Source organism: Macrotis lagotis, chromosome 4 (genome assembly GCF_037893015.1).
Source record: "Macrotis lagotis isolate mMagLag1 chromosome 4, bilby.v1.9.chrom.fasta, whole genome shotgun sequence".
Lineage (NCBI taxonomy): Eukaryota > Metazoa > Chordata > Mammalia > Peramelemorphia > Peramelidae > Macrotis > Macrotis lagotis.
Window position 1 is genome coordinate 142211659 of NC_133661.1, and position 22413 is coordinate 142234071.

The window sequence follows — 22413 nt, forward strand, 5'->3', positions numbered from 1 at the left end:
GGGCTGTAATCTTGGATATAGATATATAGATACATAGATAGATAGATAGAGATATAGATAGATAGATAGATATTATAGATATATAGATATATGTAGATAGATAGATAGATAGATAGATAGATAGATAGATAGATAGATAGATAGATAGATAGATATTGACATATAGAACAGACTAAGTATCAGATATTGTTCTGGAAGGAAGCCTCAAATTGAGAATCAAGGATCTAGAACTGGATCTAGAACCCAGATCAAGAACTTCCAAGGAGCATGTCACCCAGCCCCTCATTTTAAAGCTGAAGAGATCAAGGACCAAGGACCAAGTTAAGTAGCTTGTCCAAATCCACACAGGTAGCAAGAACAAATTCAGGATTGGAACACAGGTTCTTTGGCTCTAGGGAAATCATTGCAGAGGAAATAGATCAGCAGTTTTTAGAAGGTTCATTATGGTGAATACTGATAGACGTGTAGAAGGATCTATCAAGAATATAAAAATAAGCAAGAAAAACTAAAGAGAGAAAGAGTTTGAGTGGGGGGGAGAGGGAAGAAACTAAATCAGAGAGCTTTAACGAACAGAATTTTTTAACCCTTTTCCCTTCTATTGAATTACATATATAGGAATTTCAGTAAAGACAGATTCCATCATTACAGGAAAACTGCTTCAAATTAATAAAAAATTAATAACAGTAAAGCATAATGAGTTTTTGCTCCTTAAGACTTTGATGAGTATCCAATTAGCATTATGAAAATATAAATACTTGTCTATGAAATTTGAATTTTCTTCTGAGATAGAAACTACTCTGCTGGTACAACTAAATCACCCAAGAGGTTTCCCTCTAATTTGCTACTCAGCCTTAAAAATTCTGGATCCTGATTTTTTTTTATACAAAAACATATGTGCATGTTTCTGTAAATGAGTTTATTCCTTATTTGATGTATGCCTTCTATCCTATATAATTCATAATCTTTAGAGAGGGAAACAAGCCTGAAAGAGCATTTTCATTGCATGAAACTCTTTTAACTGGCATAATTGGGATATAGATTAGCCACCCTCCAAATATATGCTAAAAGAAATGGGGCAGCAGGCTTAACCCAAATTTAATTGATTCTACTGCCTCTTTTTATGGCATTTTTTTTTATCAGATTTGTACCTTTGGTGAAATTGAGTATATCTGACTACCATTGAGAATACCTTAAGGTTAATTGGAAAATTAGACATTCTAACCCTCTCCCTCAACCAAAAAAAAAATCCATACACCATTAAAAAAAGTGCCATCTTTGCTATAATCTATAATGTTGCTCTGCTTATTTTGGCTTTCCACATCCCCAACTATATGGCACTAAGACTAACTGGAGTCACTCCATTTAGGATAATATCAAACTCAATTCAGTCTGTGTGATTCTGGGTGAGTCATTTAACCTCTGTTTGCCTCAGTTTCCTCAACTCAATAAAACCTAGTATCTTACCTCTTTTATTCTTATCATCTTCTACTAAAGTGATTATTACAGACATCATAGCCTCATGGATGGTTGTGAGGATCAAATGAGATACTATTTATAAAACATATAGCATAGTGCCTATAGTGGATAATCATTTCCTTCCATCTGCAGCAGAGAACTGAACATAGCTAAGGTCAGAGATTCTTAACCTGAGATCTTTGAATGTTAGAAAAAAATATTATATCTATATTTCAGTATATTTGGTTTCCATCATAATCCTTTGCATTTTAATGAATGCCTTTACAGACATTGTTCTGAGAAGGGTGTCTAGAGGCATCATAGACTGCCAAAGGGGTCCATGGACACAAAAAAAAAATAGTTAAGAACTTTTGGTTTAGGGTAACATCATTAAGTATAGCAGAACTGTTTCTGTTTCTTAAATGAAAATGGGAGGTTTGGGAATGCAATGGATTGCAAACTCCTTCAGGACAGGGGACTGTGTTTTGCTTCTTTTTGACACAAATTGGGGGATAGACTTCTCCCTGCTCTACAGTGATGAGAATTTTATTGGCTGATTTTAGGAACTATTCTGTGGTGAACACTGAGAAAGGACTTATAGAAGTACAGAGAATGAGCTGCCTAGGAATGAAGCTGAGCTGTCAATTAAAAATTCAAAGTGCATTATGGACCGCCACTGAGGTAATTACTGTTGCCCATCATCAAGAACGCACTGGCTGTCTGGTCACTTCATGGCCCTGTTGTTTGTCTGCACCATAAAACTAAAGACATTAGCATAGCCAATTAGTCCTGGGAAGGGTAAGAGGAGTCAAACAGTGGATTTGTAGAAAGGTCAATCAGGCACTACATTTGCATTCTCCCTGGTCCATTGGTTCCAGAGCCTGTTTCCTAGCCTGAGGTTAGAGATACCTGTTCCCAAGCTTATGGTTTACATGTTCAAGTTGGAAATTAAAACCATGAGGATGTGGCACACTAGCTGGCCTGGTGATACTCCATGTGTACCTTATTCCCCTAATGGGTATCCGGAGGCTGTGATGTGTCTGTAATGATCACTGAAGTAGAAGATGATAGGGATGAAAAACAGAAGAATACAAGGCAAGAAATGAAATCAGGGTAATATAGTGAAGATACAGAATGTAAGATGATGCATTCCAGGACCCAGCTATCATGAATCTGCTGTGTAGTAAAGAAAACTGAGGAAAATGCTAAGAAAACAGTAACTTTAGGGATAAGAGAATAATTGTTGAGTGTCAAATTCCCTACATTATTCTTCCTTTAAAGGCATTTGAGCCAATTTCCCTACCCTCCACCACATTTAAAGTTATTGCCACAAATTTCACCACTTTCATATTTGTCCACAGGACCAGAAGATCTATATATACAGTTTAAAGGGTATGTGCCCATTAAGCACACCCCAAAAAGCATTAGATACCCCCGCCGTTGTTACCTGCTTCCTGGCAGTACCTGTTATGAAAAAGGTAAGAAAGAACAAATAAAGTTCAGAAAAAGTTATCAACTATTGTACCTAAAAGGGGGCTGATGATGAAATTGAAGGCCATGTAGAAAGTCTGCTTTTCATAGAGCAAGCTTACATCATTGTGTTTGGTGTTTTGTGTTTTTTTAGGTTGGAAAGTTAATTATGCTGATCTTGATCAATAAACATTTATTAAATGCCTACTGTGGGTCATTCATGGTGCCAAGTGTTAGGTTGTTTCCTAACATTTTTTTCACAGAACATACAAATCTTATTAGAAGTGAGGCATGTTATCCAAATAAATGTAGGGCTTATTTAACTAAGAAAATGTCAATTCCTATAGTTGGTGATAGTATCAGTTGAACTCCCTTATCTTGATAGCACAAATCATTTCCATTTGATGGGGGCAAGGGAGTTGGAACCTTCACTGACATTAGCTTTAAATTTCAGTTCCAACTTTATCCCCAAGAAAAAGGAGATAGATATTTGAGCAATTCAGGACACAGTCTTCATCAGAGACCTAGAGAACATGAAACAAAGAGTTATTTCAAGTCTTCTGCCAGCCCAAAGCCCTCCATTCTGTGCCAAGTGAGCAGCCTCCAGAATGGAGGCAAGGTAATAAAGCCCAGTCTGTGTCGTTGGCTTACCTGGCCCTGATGAATGAATACCTCTCCTCGGGAGACGCTGTCCTGTCCCGAGAGCAGAATGTCTCAAAGTGGATTGCCCAGCATGTGTTCCCTTTGGAAGGCAATGATTGCTGCCCCAGCTGGAGTGCTGACAGCCTGGGGCCTTCAAATGCAGTTTTATTTTCATGTTTTCCTTGGCTGTTTTCTTTAAAATACTGAAAATGAATTCTGAGAAAGTTACTAAGGGCTTATTGACTTTCTGTTGAGCTGCAGGTCAGGTCACTGTTTTAACTTTTGACAGTTTGAATCAAACCTCCTTAGAGCTTCTAAGACCCAGTTGAGAGGTGGCTTGCTCGGCTTTCATCCTCACTGGCACAAGGATGAGTGTTTCTGCTTTTGTTTTATCCTAGGTTTTCCAAACCTGAGTGGTTACCATTTTTTAAGGAAAACTGCATTCTGCATCATGGTTTGGGGCTTAAAGGATCCATGCATCCAAAGAGACTTATGTTTTGTGAATCATTTCCTAGGATTAAGGATGAGCACTGCCATTATCTTTGTCTGGTGACATAGAACAAATACTGTTGTAGTAGTCAAATAAATCTCTAGGACCTAGTACTTAACAAATATAAACCTCTACAAAACGTATGGGAGTGTACTAAGCTCTTGATTAAGATGTTGCTGAGAATTGGGAACAAGAGTTTATCTGGAAATTGCCAAGCCACCCTTGAAGTCAACTCCATGCCAAAATTCTTGATCTACTCAAAAGGCATCCATCTTAATTAGTCAACTTATGCCCTACTTCCATCAAGGGTCTAGTCTTTGGGGAAAATGGTATACAAACAATGATGGGCAAAAAGCCAATGTCAACTGCCTGTTCTGACACACTAAAATCATTTATAGTATTTAGTTTTACAGGGAGGAAGATCCTTTTGATCAGCATAATACAATACTTCATTAAGAGGCTGTACAAAGGGAACCAATTAGAAAGTCCAGGATCCTAAAAATGACCTTTGCTTGAGAGTGGGAGGAGAGTGCAGATGCGTTGGATCTCTGTATGTGAATAATGCTGTAGCCTTTTTAAGGGAAATTGTGAAACTAGAGTATTTCAATAAGAACACTAAAAGTTGATCTGTTTTCCTTTCAGCAGAATTCTTACCTGGTATTGGCTGGTATGTCAGATGGACTTGTGGCAGTGTTTCCTGTGATCCAGGGTGTTCCGGATAATAACTGCTCCTATCTATGTTCACATACTGCAAACAGATCCAAATTCAACATCACTGATGATGATCCCCGACAGAACCCTTACCCTGTAAAAGCCATGGAAATAGCTAACAGTGGGTCCGAGGTCTGGTACAGCAATGGGCCTGGCATCCTGATTATAGATTGTGCCAGACTGGAAATAAATAGAAGATTAGACCCCTATTCTTCTCCTTCCATGATAACTTCAATAGTGGGTAACTCTGAGTGCCATGGTGAAGAAGTGGTCTGGTGCTTGGATGACAAAGACAATTCTTTAGTGATGTATTTCTCTGCAACCTATCAATTATGTGCCCGATACTTCTGTGGGGATTGCAGCCCACTCAGGGACACGTTTCCAGTTAAGCAACCTGTTCTGGGGCTCTCTACTGCTGATTTGACCCCCCAGAAGCAACTTGAAGGGGAATGCATAGCTGATATGAGCATAATCTTTAGCGAAGAACGGGGAACTCAGATATTAAACCACCAGGATTCTCTGACAGATTATTGCTCCATATCCTCATACTCATCTTCCCCTCCCAACAGAATCACTAGGTCTTTCTCGAGTCTTCCAAGTTCACTCATGAGCACCTCTAGCATACCTTTTTCTACCAATTATGAAGATTCTGATCAATTTCATGAGCCCAGTATTTGCACTGATGGATCTGAAAAGGATGGACCTCTCATGAACAGTGAAGGGTCCACACACCTACAAGCAGTCAAAATCCTCTCAGTAAAAGACCTCATTTGGATTCCCAGGTAAAGTGCCCCATTAAATAGATTTACATGGTATACAACAACAACAACAAAGAAATCTGTTGACCTATTTGGGGGAGAAATCATGCCCTCTAAAATTCTTCACTTTTAGTTTTATCCCATTTGGGGCCACAGTGAAGGGCTAGCTTTTAAAACTCCTCTTAGTGAAAGATGAAGAGAATGGCTCTGTTAAGTATATTTTTGCTTCTAAGTCTTTTTTTTTCTTCTCTCTGGCAAATCTAATAAGAACAGCACTAAGCTCACTGCCCCTATCAGATACAATGCAGTAAAAGAGGTGATTTCATTGTGATTAAATTTCCTTTTGGGGAAGTTCTCTTCTACCATTTCTCTGTCATGCCATCTCAGTAATTTAATACATTAGTTGAAACTATATATGTGTTGCAAATGCTTTTCCGCTGACTGTATCAATTTACCCTGGAGATTACTAATGTGAGTAAAATTCTTCCCACTTTCTGTTTCTTAGGCAAGGCGGAGATGTTATCATTATTGGACTGGAGAAAGAATCTGGTACCCAGCGGGGTAGAGTAATAGCCGTATTAAAGGCTAGAGAACTGGCCCCATATGGGTAAGGCTGAATTAGAAACTCCTCTTGAATCTTAAAATACACAAAAGAAACCCAAGCATTCAACATTTTAGCATGTTGGTTTACTGAGGTTTCTCTATACTAATTTTGTAGTTAGAAGTCCTGGGTTCAAGTCTAATTCTCCTGCTTTATTACTTTATGACACTGTGCAAATGATAAGGGAACTGGCTCTGAATCCTAAGGTTCAAAAAATACTTTTCTCTTATTCTCTGCTATAAATAAGCATCATAGGCAGATAGATAGGCAATGCTATGAATGAAACACTGAGCCCAGAATTTAAAAGTCCCAAGTTCAAATCTAGTCTTACTTAATGGTTGCATGACCCTTCCCCCACATCTGCCTCAGTTTCCTCAACTGTAAAATGGCAATCCCAATAACTTCTCCCTCCTAGGGTTATTGAGAGGAGTTAAAGAGATGTTTGTTAAATGTTTAGCTGGCACATTGCAGGCATTTGATAAAAATTGGTTTCCTCCCTTCCATCATCCACCAGTTTGCAGGATACAATGGTTCTTTTTTAATCATCCACCAAGTCTCCAGGGTCAGTGTTAACTCTGGAGTTGAAGCAATTATCCATGCAGTTCAAGTGGCCCCTTTTCATTTCTGCCTCCCTCTTCCCTATCTCCCCAAAACCTCCTGTGCTCCCCATTATTTCAGAATCCTTCTCTGTAAAGAGGTAGAGTGGTTCTGTTTAACGGTCTCTTGGGGCCCTTCCAGGTCTAACTCTATGATCCTGGGACCCACTCTGCCTACAGGGATAGGCAGCTTGTGTAGAAAGAGGTGCTGCCCTTTTCTGGCATCCTTCTGTGACTTCCACTTCTGCTGCCAGCTATTTCTACCAGAAAGGCATGGCTCCACTGTGAGAATATAACAGGAGCAAGAACAGTTTGTCCAGGACATTATATACAAGGCTGGGAAAATGTATAGGCTGAGGCAGAGCATGACTAATTATGGTCTGGGCCACAGTACTCCAACACCCTGGAATGTTTACATCTCTTCACTTCAACTACCGATTCTTGAGTAATAAATTATTTGTATGAAAAGTCCCCAAATTCTACTTTGTATATGCTTTGGATCACTTCCATATTACATTAATTCAACTTCTTCTGGAGAATTCGTTGGTTTTGGTTTCTCATGAAGCACTAAGGGGGGAAAAGTCCCATTTCACTTATTTCTCTCAGAGCAGAATGATGACCAAGGAAATGTCTGCAGTGAATCAACCTCTGGCATTCTTCAGCTTAGAGCTTTTCAGGATGAGTCACTCTTTAGCTAATGACCCTTGTTCTGTAAATGATTTTATTTGAGAAATAAGAGACAACATGCTCCTGAGTTCATCAAATTAGGCAGAGGGGGGTGGGTTGCTTTGAAATTAGCCCTTCTATATCAGTTCTAACTTAGAACAGACCAATGGATCTCTTATAAAAATAACTTATTCTCTCAAATTAGGCAGAGGGAGTAGGTTGCTTTGAAATTAGCCCTTTTAGGGGCAGCTAGGTGGCACAGTGGACAGAGCACTGGCCTTGGAGTCAGGAGTACCTGGGTTCAAATCTGACCTCAGACACTTAATAATTACCTAGTTGTGTGGCCTTGGGCAAAATAATTACCTAGTTGTGTGGCCTTGGGCAAGCCACTTAACCCCATTGCCTTGAAAAATCTAAAAAAAAAAGAAATTAGCCCTTTTATATCAGTTTTAGCAGGACAAACCAATGGATCTCTAATAAAAACAAGTATCTAGTTTAGTAGTTCCTTACTTATGGGCCACATTATATGAGAAGACAGAGTGGGGTTCAAGAACACATATTCAAATCAAGAATTGTAATTTTGATCTTTTTAACTGGGCCCCCTCTTTCATAAGACAATTCCTTTACTCTTTTCTAATTTATTCCCTATGAGCCTCCCTAAAATGCTTTTTCCAAACTTTCTCTCATCTCCTTAAACCTTTCACATGGACCCCTTCCTACCCTGTCTCAACTGAGTATTTGACTTCTTACTTTTTTGAAAAAAAAAATTGACATGAGTATCTCTTCTCCTTTTCTCTTCTTTCAAAATCCCTTGACATTCCCTACTCTCACCTCTTTCCCCTTAGCATCTGACCAATGAGATGACCTCCCTCCTAGCTAAAACCAGCTCCCTATATGTGTTCTTGATCATATTCCAGAAGATTGAACCCTCATTCTCCCTTTCTCTCTTTACCTTCAACCTCTCTCTATTTTTCTTCCTCCTCTGTGTCTTCAAACATGCCCAAATTTTCCCCATCCTTAAAGACTTCCACCTAACTCTACCAGCACTTCATCATTTTCCTGTTTCTACTTCCTTTCTCAACCAAACTCCTAGGAAAAGCTTTATAACCCCACTTGTTACTGTCTCTACTTTCTTTCCTCAATTCAAACAACCTCTTAATTGCCAAGTCTGATAGACCTTTGTAGTTAGCATTCATCCTTCTCCATCTATTTGTTGCATTCGACCACTCTCTCTTCTCTGGACTTTTATGATACTGCTTTCTCCTGGTTCTCCTTCTTCTTGTCCAACCACTCTGGTATCTCCTTTCCTGGCTCATCATCCAGATCATCACCCTCCCTCCCCCAACTGTGGGTATTTCAAGGGTCCTGTTAGAAGTCCTCTTCTCTACAATCTACTATTGGTGACTTCATCAACTCCTATTAATTAAATTATCATTTCAGTTCAGAGCTTCAGTTCCACATCATCCTTTGCCAATTATTGAACATTTTTAGACTAATTGTCCTAGAAACATCTCAAACCTAGTATATCCAAAACAGAATTCATGGTCTTTCCCAAAAAAACTCATCTCTCTTCTACATTTCTCTGTTGAAGGCATCAATGCTCTCTCAGACTCTCAGATTCATAATCTTAATATTCTCAACTTCTCACTCTCACCTCCCGAAGTCAATCAATTTTAAAAGCTTGGTCTCTCTTCTACTATAACATTACCCAAGTCTTAAGTCCAATTCCTTCTGTCACCTCACATAGTTACCACTTTGATTCAGGCCCTCATCACCTCTGGCCTAAATTACTCCAGTAGCCTCTGCCAGCCCTCTGTGATTCAGCCAAACTGACATTCTGTGTGATCCTCACATTTGATAATTTCCTGTCTGCATACCTCTGGGCTAACTATCTTTCATAACTAGAATGCATTCTCATTTCACTTCTGCCTAAGAGAATTCATCTCTTCCTTCAAGAAACAATTCAAGCCTTGGAGCTAGGAGAACCTGAGTTCAAATCCAGCCTCAGACATTTACTAGCTATATGACCCTGAGCAAGTCACTTAATCACAATTGCCTCCAAAAATAAAAGAAACAATTATCTTCTACTTGAGACTTTTTCTGATCCTCTCAGCTGCTAATGCCTTTCTCTCAAATTGTTGTATGATTTATATAAATATATATATTTTAAATTTTCTTTATTTGTATTCTATACACACACACTCTCATATATCCTTGTCTCCCTCACCTTTGTCTCCCTGATTAGACTGTAATCTTCTTGACGGAAAGGATGATTGTATTAATTATAATTGTATCCCCAGCTTCTAACATAATATCTGCCACAAATGTTCAGTAATTCAGTTGTGCCCAACTCCTTTTGATCCTTTGGACCATAGAGTCCTTGGAGTTTTCTTGGAAAAGATAATTGAAGTGACTTATAATTTCCTTCTCCAATAGATTAAGGCAAACAGAGTTGAAGAGACTTGCCCAGAATCACATAGCTAGTTAAGTGTCTGAGATCACATTTGAACTCAGTACTTTCATCCACTGAACCATCTAGCTGCCTCCCCAGCACATAGTAGGTATTTTAATAAATACTGATTGGTTGATCTCTAACAAAAAAATATACAGGTTGAGAGCAATTGCTATGAGAAACCATGATGCTTTTGTTTGTTTTTAACCAAAAACTTCTCCTTATTCTTGAAAATGTTGTGAATCATTTATAGAGAATATGTAAAGGTAATGTAGCAAATGGATTTCTTAAGCAAAACACTATCATGCACTCATTTTTCTTAACAGTTTACTCTTTTTTTGTTGTGATATTGCTATTTCTCATTAATAGGAGAAGTGTTAGTAGAAACCAGAGATGATAGTGATAACAGACATAAAAGTACAATTACAGGGCAGCTAAGTCTCTCAATATTTTATTTTGGCTTTTTGCTCACCCTCCTTACCTCTGCCTCTTAGAATTCTTATCTTCCTTTAAAAATCAGCTTGGGTAGGGGGAACAGTTAGGTGGCACAGTAAACAGAGCACCAACCCTGGAGTCAGGACAACCTGAGTTCAAATACAGCCTCAGACATTTAATACTTAGCCATGGGACCTTAGGCAAATCACCCATCTCCCTTGCCTTGCAAAAGCCAAAAAAAAAAAAAAAGAAAAAGAAAAAGAAAAAAAGTAATTACAACATCCTGGCATTATACTTAATTTTTTTAAAATTTATGTCTTTTCTTTGTATATAATCTTCATTTCCAAATGTAACCTTTCATTCTCCTGTACCTAGCAAACCATCCCTTATATAACAAAGAGTCAAAAAGAAATTGAGGAAAAAATAAAATTTTTGCTAAAATTTTGTATTTTATTTTCTTTAAAAATAAAGGTAAAAAAAAGTCAACAAAATGAATCAATACCATAACCAAATCTGTTAGTGTTCCACACCCATAACCAACACACCTGTAAAGAAAGGAAAAGTGCTATATTTTCTCATCTCCAGGGTCAACCTATCCATTTTAATTATATAACATTAACTTTTACTTTTTTGTTTTTTCCATTTGTCAGTCATTATGTTTAGTGAGGTTTTTTTCTTCCTAGGTCTGCTTGTTTCATGATGCAACACTTTATATAACTCTCCATAGACTTTTCTGAATTCTTAATATTCCTTTTATTATAGAACAGTAACATTACAGTACATGTGCGTATCACAGTTTACTTAGGGATTCCCCAATCAACTTTCCCAATCTTTGCTACCACAAAAAAAATGTTGCTATAAATATTTTGATTTATATGACACTGTTCTGTCTTTAATTTTCTTGGGGTCTATGCCTGGCAGTGGGCTGGGGATCAAGAAGCATAAATATGCATTTTAACTATCTTTTTTAAAAAATGTAATTGTAAATTATAATTGTACAATGGTAAATTGTAAATTCATTTATGGGGAATGACTCTTGATCTTAAATACTTATATTAGTTCTCATTATATCTTAGATATCAGACCCTTATCAGAAACAATTAGTGTAAAGATTTTTTTCCCCAATCTGAGGTTGTCCTTCTTATCCTAAATGCATTAATTCTTTAAGGCCATAAATTACAGGGCAGGTGCTGATCTGAATTGGTAAGGGGAATTTTCTACCTACCAGATAGTCAATCCTTAAAAAAAAAATCATCTTACTAGATTTGACTCAGTGACTGTTGTGAATTAAATTAAATCCCCCCCCCCATCTTTCCCACAAGAATGACATTAAAGACTGTCAAATGCTTCATTAATACCTAGGTAAACTGTATCTACAACATTCTTCTCTAGTCTGATTACCCTGCTGAAATAGCAAAGAAAATTAGACTCGCATGGCCCGTTGTGTTGCTTGCTCTATGATCTCTGCTTCCTTTTCTAAGTGTTATCGAACCATCCTTTTTAATAACACATTCTAGAATTTTGTCAGTAATCAAAGCCAGATTCATTGGCCTAGAATTTATGTCTTGTTCTCTTCAATTCTTTAGAATTTGGCCTTTTCTAAGCCTCTTTCAATTTACAGAGTATTTCAAAGATCACTGACAGTGACTCAGCAACCACATCTGCCCAATCTTTGTGGATCCTAAGAGGTGGTTCTTCTGTACCTGGTGACTTGGACTCACCAAAGATAACTAATTGTTCTCTTACTATCGCCTCACTTATCAATTCTTTCTAGTACAAAAACAATTCTCCTCATCAGAAAAAAACAGAAGCAAAATAAATTGAGCAGATCTGTCTCCCCTCTGACATCAGTGTTCCTTTTTAACCTCCTTTAATTCTCCTCTTTTCCCTGTTAAGAAACAATATTTGTCATTTTTTATTACCTCACCAGCCTCAGGTGTCAGCGCTCCTGACACCATTCTCAGAGGGAGGATCATAATTATTTAGAACTGGAAAGATCATTGGAGATTTTCTTACATTTTTTACATAATAAAACTGAGGGTCAAGGTGAGATAGCTATTAAGTAATAGATTTAAATCCATGTTTCTTGCTTCCCAAGTTCAATAGTTTTATCATTGCACTATGCTCCTTCTCTGGCAGTCAGCTGCACAGTGGAGAAAACTAGCAACATATTTAATCCAAAACCAGGCATAATTCCAAAATTATTTTCATTTACCTCTAAACTGCATTATTAATTTTTTATTATTAAGTTTTTATAGAAAATTTAGCTGCATAATTGCATGTGGTTTAGGCAAGTCTTCATATTATCTTGCAAGAAGCAGCAAGAAGCACCCAAGGGATGCAGAACTGGCCTCTGAGCTATGAAAACATGGGTTTAAGTTCTGTCTCTGAGACAAACTAGCTCTATGATTTTGAATAAGTCATTTAACCTTTTCATACCCTGGGCAACTCTCTGAGACTAAAATGCAGAAAATGTGCCAATCTGTGTTGGTAGAGGGAGCTTCTCATCTGAGGCTTAGAAATACATTAAATGTACATTTAATATATACAGACTTACCTCAGAGATATTTTGAATCTGATTCCAGACTACCACAATAAAGCAAGGATCACAAAAAATACATGAATATTTTTGTTTCCTAGAGCATATAAAAGTTATGTTTATACTGTACTGTAGTCTATTACATGTATAATACATCAAAATGTATATATCTTAACTTAAAATATATTGCTAAAAAATGCTAGCCATCATCTGAGCCTTCTTTATGTAATTATATTCTTTCTGGTGAAGAGTCTTACCCTGGTATTGATGGCTGCTGACTAATCAGGGTGGTGGTGGCTCAAGGTTGGGGTGGCTGTAGCAATTTCTTAAAATAAGACAACAATGAAGTTTCCTACATCAATTGACTCTTCCTTTCACTTGAACACTTAGAGATCATTGTAGGGTTATTAAATTGGCCAAATTTCAATATTGTTGTGTCTCAGGAATAAGGAGATCTGAGGAGAACTAGAGAGATGGAAAGGATATCTGATGGGTGGAGTAGTCAGAAGATACATAATATTAATCAATTAAGTTCCCTTCTTATATGTACATAGTTCATGGCACCTCGAAGCAATTATAATAGTAACATCAAAGATCACAGCTTGCAAATCATTATAACATCCGTAGCAATAATAGAAAATTTGAAATATTGTGAGAATTACCACAATGTGAAACAGAGCATGTACTTTTCAAAAAATGGTACCAATGGACTTGCTCTACACAGGGTTGCCACAAAACTTGTTTGGTTTTTTTAATGTATTATCTGTAAAGTGCAATAAAATAAGGTATGTTTTATGTATATAGTTATACATTCATACATGTGTATACCCAGAACAGGGACTTTTTTTTCCTTTTTTTTTCATATTTTGCTTCTAAGAACTACTGAGAAAATACCTATTGTAATTAGGTTGAATAGTTGAATGGATGATGCTTCTCTTGTACAACTCATTTGAATATTTTCTTTTTTTTTTCTGCCCTTCATTTCTCTAGCAAGAAAACTTGGTGAGAATCTGTTCTTACCCTCACCTTACATATACACATATATTTTATTTATAACAATATACTGTAGACACACACACACACACACACACACACACACACACACACATATATATATATATATATATATATATATATATATATACTTCCATTGCTGAAGACAAAGATAAGAGATCTAAAAGTATTTTGCCTGGCATGAGGGAGTCAGCCTGGGAATCAAAATTTGCTAATTCATAGAGAATTAAGAATATGATGGTATTAACCTATTGCTTTAGAGATTTTGACTGGCTTCATAAAAAGCCCATGATAACTGAACCTGAAATTACCAACATTCAGTCCATTAAGAATAAAAATCACGAAATAAAATTGTCTCTCTTGATCCTTGTTCTTTACTATTACAAAACAGTTAGGCACACACACACATACACACACACACATACTCATACACATATATATGTTTTGTTGTTATTAATTGTTTCAGTTGTGCCTGACTGACTTAATTTGGGATTATCTTGGCAAAAATACTGGAATTCATTTAACAGATCAGGAAACAGAGGCAAACAAGGTTAAGTGACTTTTCCAATGTCACACAGCTAGTAAGTGTCTGAGGCCAAATTCAAACTTAGGCAGATGAACTCTTCCATATTTCATGCTCAGCACTCTAACCATTATACCACCTAATTGCCTATATTCATATATATATAGAAAATATCATATATTATTTTAATACATAGAAAATATATCTATATTTACATATTTAAGGAACTAGTTTAACTTATATGTATAAATATATATTTATAAATATATAATTATATGTACATTTGTATATATATACAATTATATATATGTATACATAATTATATATATATGCAATTATATAGGTATACATAAAATGATATGTGTGTATTTATAATACATTTCAAACATTTTGGTTATACAAGGTTATAATGCTGGAACTGTTCACCTTTTCAGTAGTTCTCTTTGATCATCTACAGAAAATTCTGTAAAATGAAGTTTCTGTCTTCAGCCTCCTTTCATGATGCTGTATGTTTTCTTAGACGAGCTCTAGCTCCATTCTCAAGGCCTGTCCTTTGATTCCCCAGGACGCTGGTTGAAGCTGCTGTTGTAGCAAAGGACACGGTTGTGTGCTGCTTTGAGCAGGAAAACATGGAATGGTGCCTGGCTGTCTGGAGAGGCTGGGGGGCCAGGGAATTTGACATCTTCTACCAGTCTTATGAAGAACTGGGAAGACTTGAAGCTGGTATGCGAAAAAGAAGGTAATTCTTCAGGAATTTCAGTCTAATAGTCTCTGAGGGATGAACCAACCAAGGAGCATCAACTGACACACTTCAGTATTGCAACCTGTAGAGCTCCATGAACCCAGAAGAAGGACTTTTCTTTCTTTCTTCATATTTTGCTGCTAAGAACTACTGAGAAGTTACCTGCTGTGCAGTGTGTTGGGGTGGGGGTGGGGTGGGGGATGTTTTTCTTGAATATAAAGATATTTAGATATCTTCTTTTTTCTGCCCTTCCATTCTCATTCTTCAGTAAAAAAGCCTGGTGGGAACCTGTGCAGACTCATCAGACTTCTTTCTCCTTTTCCTTTTATCCATTCAAAGAAGAGAATATTTGGTCTTTTAGGATGATGATGGAGCAGTACCCTTTCCCTGCCCCTATTTTATATTTCTTCCCATCCTCTAAGTCATGGTTATAATTACACTATACCTTCTCAGCTAAGAGGGCTATGGGAGCATGATGGGAGTGCCCACTGTCCCCTTCCTTCCATCCTCCAAAGCTCAAGACCTGATAAAAGATTTCTGCCATCCCCAAAGGCAGGTTCCTAGGGTTGGCCAAAACTCACTGATTTATGAGTATCTTCCCTAATGCAGAAATTATCACTGTGATAAATCCCCAGATGTACTCTTGGTCATCAACACTGCCCAGTCCTAGGGTCTGAATGAACATCTTTAAATCATGTGGCTAAGAAACAAAGAGGAAATGTTATCCAGAGGGCAAATGATTTCAGTGTTTTCAAGGTTCCCAATGCTTTTCCGGTTGATAAAAGGAAGAAGTAATAATCAGTGGCATTTCACATAGTCTTACATGTTTATATTTTTTAAAAAACAAATTTGAACACTGCTGGAATATAAAAACTCTGTATGTACATAATCCTGTTTGTTATTTTTAAAAACTAATATCTCTTAGCCTGTTAAATATTCACATTTTCCTAGCTTATGAATTCACATTTTCCTGAGTTGCACAATACTACATATACATTAAGATTTGCTGCATGCATGTACAGTAGAGTGTAAAAAGTAAACTAGTTCACAGAGAATTCAAGTTATATTATATAACTTTTTAGTGAGGGAAATATATACATTAACTCAGTCTCATCATTCAAGGCTGCTTGACACAGAACCAGAAAGTGAAATGGGAGAATTACACTTTGGTTCAACCGTTGACTTATGAAAATAAAATAAACTAAAATAAGATTTGACATGGGGCAATTTCATTTATTTGAAAATAAACAGACTACTTAAAAATGAGGTAATGGCTTATAATCTTTTGTTGACAGCTTGGAAAATTATATCTCATACTACACACAGTCCTTGATTATTTATGTCACTGAAATATTCTTCTATATTCATTCCCTAATCTTCAAAGCTACCTCTGTGTAAGTGATGTGCTCTGAATAGGATAATTAGGCTTCTGCTTATTTCAAAATATTTCCCTCTTCAGTTTACCACATTGCGTCTCTCTCTCTCTCTCTCTCTCTCTCTCTCTCTCTCTCTCTCTCTCTCTCTCTCTCTCTCTCTCTCTCTCTCTCCTATTTCCTGAAATGAAAGTCCCATCTCTAAACTTACTCTTCCAATTCAGATTTTTAAGGAACATTATCTCCAGAAGGCCATTGGCAAAATGCAAGGGAAGGCAGGAACCTTGAGACTTCCATAGTTCCGATGCCCTTTGGAACACTTAGACCTTATTTTTCTAAGATTGTGATCTTTATTTCATATTAGCACCCTGGTGCTCAAGAAATGATTTTTGTGGCATCTAGAAATTTGTAATAATTGAAAACACTGTTTATTTTCCCAAATGTGACCCAAACTATTCTTCTTTCACTTCCTATTTCTAGATTTAAGTTATTTTCCATGGGCAGCATCTGACTAAGATAAATATTTTGAAGAATTAATTCAATGAAATTCAGGTCTAAGTGTATGTCACAGTCTGGATAGTGTAGTTTGTTGTTATTAATTCACATTGTTCCTCTTTTATGCTGCTATGGATTTTACTAGGAAAGTTTTATAGTATTCTGAGGCAAAAACCAATAAATTGAAATCCAGTGAGAAAGGAAAGGAGATTTACCTAGAGATATGAATGATAGGGGAGCAAGCAAGGGCAATGCATTATTTTTTTAAAAAAAACTAAGAATGAACTGACACTGTTGATGAATGCTAAAGACAACAAAAAGGGTTGTGTTTTTGTTATTGTGTTTTTAATTGTTTTTATTATTGTGTTATGTTTTATTGTTATTGTTGCTATTTTGGAGACAAGAGGAATTTTTTAAGTGACTTGAACAAGGTCACACAGGTGTCTGAGGCTGGATTTGAATTCAGGTTCTCCTGACTGCAGGGCTGGTGCTCTGTCCACTGTGCCATCTAGCTACCCCTGGCAAGAAGAGTATTAAAAAAGGAAACTAAACCTAACCTTGGGATAGATGGAATAACAGATGACAGAAGACAGAACTACTCACCTCATTTTGCTTATATACTACCCTCTCACTCAATTTACACTTATTTTCAAAGGTAGGGATCCCCAGAAGAACTACTGTGCTCACAGTTGTAGGGGATAAACCTATAGAACAGTAATTGAAACACCATCTCTTATAAGCCCCCACTAGTATGCTTCCCATTAAGAACCTAAGAACAGTTGGGAGAGATCATTTCTTCATTATATCTGGGGCACACTCTCCCATGAATATAGCATCTGTGGAAAGAATGAGCCCAAACTTAGAGTATAATATCAATAAGACAAACATGTGGTTAACACATGTAACAGAGGCAGTAATGAACAATTCCTGGAATTGGAAGTCCTTTCTTGGGTTTAGAAACATTTCTCTTTTCTGCTGTAAAGAATCACATTCTTTGAAACTGCCTCCCCCTACATCTATTTTTGAATTTGCCTTTGGTGTATTTTGTTTTCCTCCCACCTGGATGCATTGTTTCCTTCTGGTTCAGACCCTCTAATAACATGGCCAATAATGTGGTCTTCCAGAAAAGGAAGAAAATTTCTAAAAAAGTCATTCCTCACCCTTTTCCCCCCTCCATCCCCAACCCCAAACCACTCATTCCCTTTCAGGTACCTTTTTTCCTCCATCTCTTAAGATCACAAACTCTAAACAATCGACTCAAACTGACTTACTATTTCTATACATGTGGCCATGGAGAATAACTGATTCTTTCAAACAATCACATGTTGTTTCCAGTGTAGTATCATTTATCTTTATCCAATGACCAAATCCCTCTCAAGTTGCTAAAGGACCTATTTACAAATTGTGGTGGGGATGTAGAAAATCACATTTTGAGTTCATTGACTGATTAATTTTATGTTACTACTTCAATTCAGGTGCCTGAGCCATCTGTGTTTGCATTAATTGATATTTGGGAATAGAATTTCATCCTCCCCCACCCCCAATCTCAATTTAAATTTGTTTTCTTTACAAAGTTTCCAGGCAGAAAACATTAAAATGAAATAGTAAACAAAAAACTGAGAGTCACGATAAATGTGAAAATGGTAAACCGGATCAATTAGGGTGAGATGACTACATCCCTGAGAACTGTGATTACTAAGTAGCCATTGCTGATTTTTGGAAAACTGGATAGTGGAAGAAGTGTCACAATCCTGGAAAAGAATCAATTTCCCAGTTCCAAAAAATGAAAAGAAAGACTGCAAACATTAAGTCTTTAGTGTGAATTATGTTCATATTATAGGCCATATTATTAAAGGGAGGATTTATGAGCTTAGAAACAGCAAGCAGTGATCATTAAGAACCAACATGATCACAGAAAGGCAGAGAACAGAATCTCAGCATTGGAAAGGACTTTAGAAGCTATCTAATTCAACCTGGGCATAACTGAGAAAAACTCCTTCATAACTTCCCCAGAAAGTGATCATCTAGTCTTCAAACAAAGGCTTTCAATAAGAAGAAACCCTCTCTCAAAGTGATCTTTTCCATTGTTGAGCAGTTCTAATTATTAGGAATTATCTTCGTATATTGATCCTAAATCTACTGTCCATGGATAAAGAACAATTAGAATTCTTCCACTTAATGTCCTTTCAATACTTGAAGACAGCAATCCATGTCTGCATTTATACTCACACACATACTTCCGCCACCAAAGTCTTTACATATTTACCCAAAGGCCCAATATTTCTCTAAAGATCAAATTCCTGTTGTACTCCACCCTTTCTGATATATTGCGTTCTTATGTTCATTCCTTTGGTAGAAACATTGAGATAGTTTTCATTCTTTTGCAACTATTTCCCAATAGTCTCAATGTTTCAAATGTTGAAGCATCTTCAACGTGGAATTTTGTGTTTATTTGGCCACTCTTCTTGTTTTCACAGACTCATAGAATTTGAGAGGAGAAACTGCAATAAATAAATAAACAAAAAACAAACAAACGAATGAATGAACAAATGAACAAATAAATAAATATACAGATAGATAGATAGATAGATAGATAGATAGATAGATAGATAAGTCAGCCTCAAAAAGTCAGGTGTCACATTGGAGAGTACTGGACCTGGAATCAGGAAGACTCCTCTTCCTGAGTTTATCTCTTCTCAAACACTTAACAGCTGTGACCCAAGGCAAGTCACTTCATCCTATTTGCCTCAATTTCCTCATCTGTAAAAATGTGCTGGAGAAGGAAATGACAAACCACTCTAGTATCTTTGCCAAGAAACCCCAAAAGGGGTCATGAAGAATCAGACATAAATGAAATGATTGAACAATAATAGGGGACCTCAAGATCCATCTTGTCCAACTCATACACAAAAGGAATCCTTACTCTAAGAAATCCAATAAGAGATGATTCGGCTTCCATTTCCTGTGTACCCTTGTGCTACCTCATCACACAATAACTTGGGTTCTGGAGTGGCAAAGACCAGTTGTGGTGATTCCATTATTATCCTTCATGGAGACAGATTACTATTAAAACACACACTCCATTTCATGTCTATTTTTTATTCTCTTGCTTTCATCTGCAGATACTCTAGAGAATCTGGCTTAGATCTCACACTAAACTCTCTCACACTAACATTTTCATTTCAACTGTTTTTCATTGTTTTGTTACTGGTACCACTTGTATTCCCTTAGTCTCCTCCATGATATGTTTAGCAAATGAGCTCATACTCTAAATTGCTGTTGCCCTTGACTGTTGCTTTTTTGTCCTTCTAGTGAAGACCTTAAGTGTTTGCTAGTTAAATCAATTTAGGTCTTTTTCAACCTCTTCAATGTAATAACTGCTTTGTTTTGTTTAAACTTCCAATAATTAGAGATAATCATATTTTAATTCTGCTTATTTCTCTTTTTTTGGAGGTCACAGTTTGTTTGAACAAATCAAGATAAGGCCGATATATTCACACATCATGTCTTCAAGTCAGATTTATCCTTTCTGCTAATTTGATATTTACTCTGACCTTGCTCTAACCAGTTCATGATCTGACAGTGCAGACAGTGTAATCTGAAATGACTGCTATGTCTATAAATAGTCATTTCCGGACTGTTAAAAATGTAGTCAATTTTTTTTGCTGTCTTTTGAATTTCACCATGTCTCTCCAATTTTCTTCTTATTTAAAAAAAAAGATGAATGATGTGTAGGTATCTGAACTATTTAGTAACCTCTAACCCATTTCATTTTCTTTCATAATAGTTCTGCTTTCATGTCTCACTATGACATGGAGGTGTCACCAGGGTCTCTAAGGCTTTGTTATCAAAGTACAAGTTTGGGTAAGTTCTACTTTTCTGATATTAGGAGGGGGATAGAAACTTCCCAACCATAATTAATATAAACATATTAATAATAAAACCCAGATATGTTGATTGAATCAATTAATATCATAAACTAAGTTGAAACAAGTTTTTTATTCAGTTTGGGGAGAATGAAGGTCCTTGTTTGAAAGGAGATACCACCCAGAAAATATTTTGTGATAAAATTAAGAAAATCTGTCAGACCCTATGCAGCTTTATTAAGTGAGAAACCTTCCTGGCTACAGGCAACTGTATGAGTTCAGAAGAAACAGCCATCAGTGCCATTAGAGAGGTTCCACTAGCAACCAGAGATGGTAGGAATGTCCATGGACCATTAGAAACTGATAACAGCATGTGCAGCAAGACCTGAGAGATGCACATGGAAGAACTGGACAACCAAGCTAAGGGAATGCAGCTTTAGCAACTTCAGAGCTTAACAGAGACTTAGATCTTAGGGGAATTCATGAGGATACCATAAAGGGACAACAGACTTCCAGGAACCAGAAACTGTGATTTTATCCTTTGGGCACAAGAACACTCTTGTGGTTGAGCTTATTCTCCTCAGGAATCTTGGATATACAAAGGAGAAGTATGTGTCCAGTATGGGAAAATATTCCGACAACAATTTTCCTTATTTTACCTGCTTAAAAAAAGTCTTTCTAAAAGTTATTGAACGCTAGTTGATCAATGGGGAGCACATTAAATGGGGTTTCCTAGCCTATTGAATTAAAAATCCCAACTTCTCAGAGTTACCCATAGAAACCCCAGAGAAGAATTAGTTGGCCACCCTTTGATCTCACAGCCCCACCATTGCAAATAGGAATTAAGGAAGTAAACCCAAGGTAGAACTATAAACTATATTGGCTTTATGTATGGGTCTAATGACAGCTATGTTTCTGTCCAAAGAACAGTCTAGCTAGTATGGGAAAGTTTATCACCAGCATGTTGGCTACCAGATAATAAATACTGTAGGTCATGGCAACTACTGAGATAGACAAATGTTCAAAATGACTATCTACTAATCTACTAATCCTAGTGCTAAATCAAGCTGAATCTTGAAATAACTTCCTAAACTTGCCTCAGACCAAATTTGGCTCTACCTAGGACAGGTCTGGGAGAAAGACTATTGTTAAAATTTTTAACACACTTTTAGATAATTTGGTTTAACTATATTAGTTGTAACTCAATCTATTTTTAAACAGTAAAATTTAGCATAGTAGATAGTAAGCCTACCTCACAGGTGAAGAAGACTTGGTATCTCTGACACCCTGAGCAAGTCACTTTCTACCTTTTAGTGACCCCAGGTGACTTTTTCCTCAGATTTGTAACAGAGTTGATGGGAGATGCAGATACAAACAAAATCATAAGTCTGGTCTTTAAAATAAAGACTTTAGTAAGATTGGATCCCTAATTGCAACTGCGATATGAGTATTCATGGCCAGAAAATTCATCAATTAATCATCAGTTTAGGTATTGAACCTCTTCACATTTGCCTAGGTTGTTCCACTTCTGTTAGTTCTTCCCTGAGACTGGACTGAAAATCTTCTTGCTTGGTAGAACCTGCCA

At 36.7% G+C, this 22413-nt stretch overlaps 1 protein-coding gene across 3 annotated transcripts in view; it reads left to right on the top strand.

The window, feature by feature from the left end:
- The window catches only part of LRRK1 (leucine rich repeat kinase 1), a 175799-nt gene extending 159439 nt beyond the window's left edge, over nt 1-16360 (top strand). The window contains exons 30-34 of one of the 3 annotated variants that reach the window (XM_074234232.1): nt 2019-2136; nt 2817-2933; nt 4700-5550; nt 6032-6133; nt 14918-16360. In XM_074234232.1, coding sequence (XP_074090333.1) covers nt 2019-2136; nt 2817-2933; nt 4700-5550; nt 6032-6133; nt 14918-15095 — 1366 coding nt within the window. In that variant the 3' untranslated portion in view covers nt 15096-16360. Of the gene's footprint in view, nt 1-2018; nt 2137-2816; nt 2934-3965; nt 4680-4699; nt 5551-6031; nt 6134-14917 lie in introns of those variants that run through there. The other 2 variants (XM_074234233.1, XM_074234234.1) reach the window with 2 other exon arrangements.
- The last annotated feature ends 6053 nt before the right edge of the window (nt 16361-22413 follow it).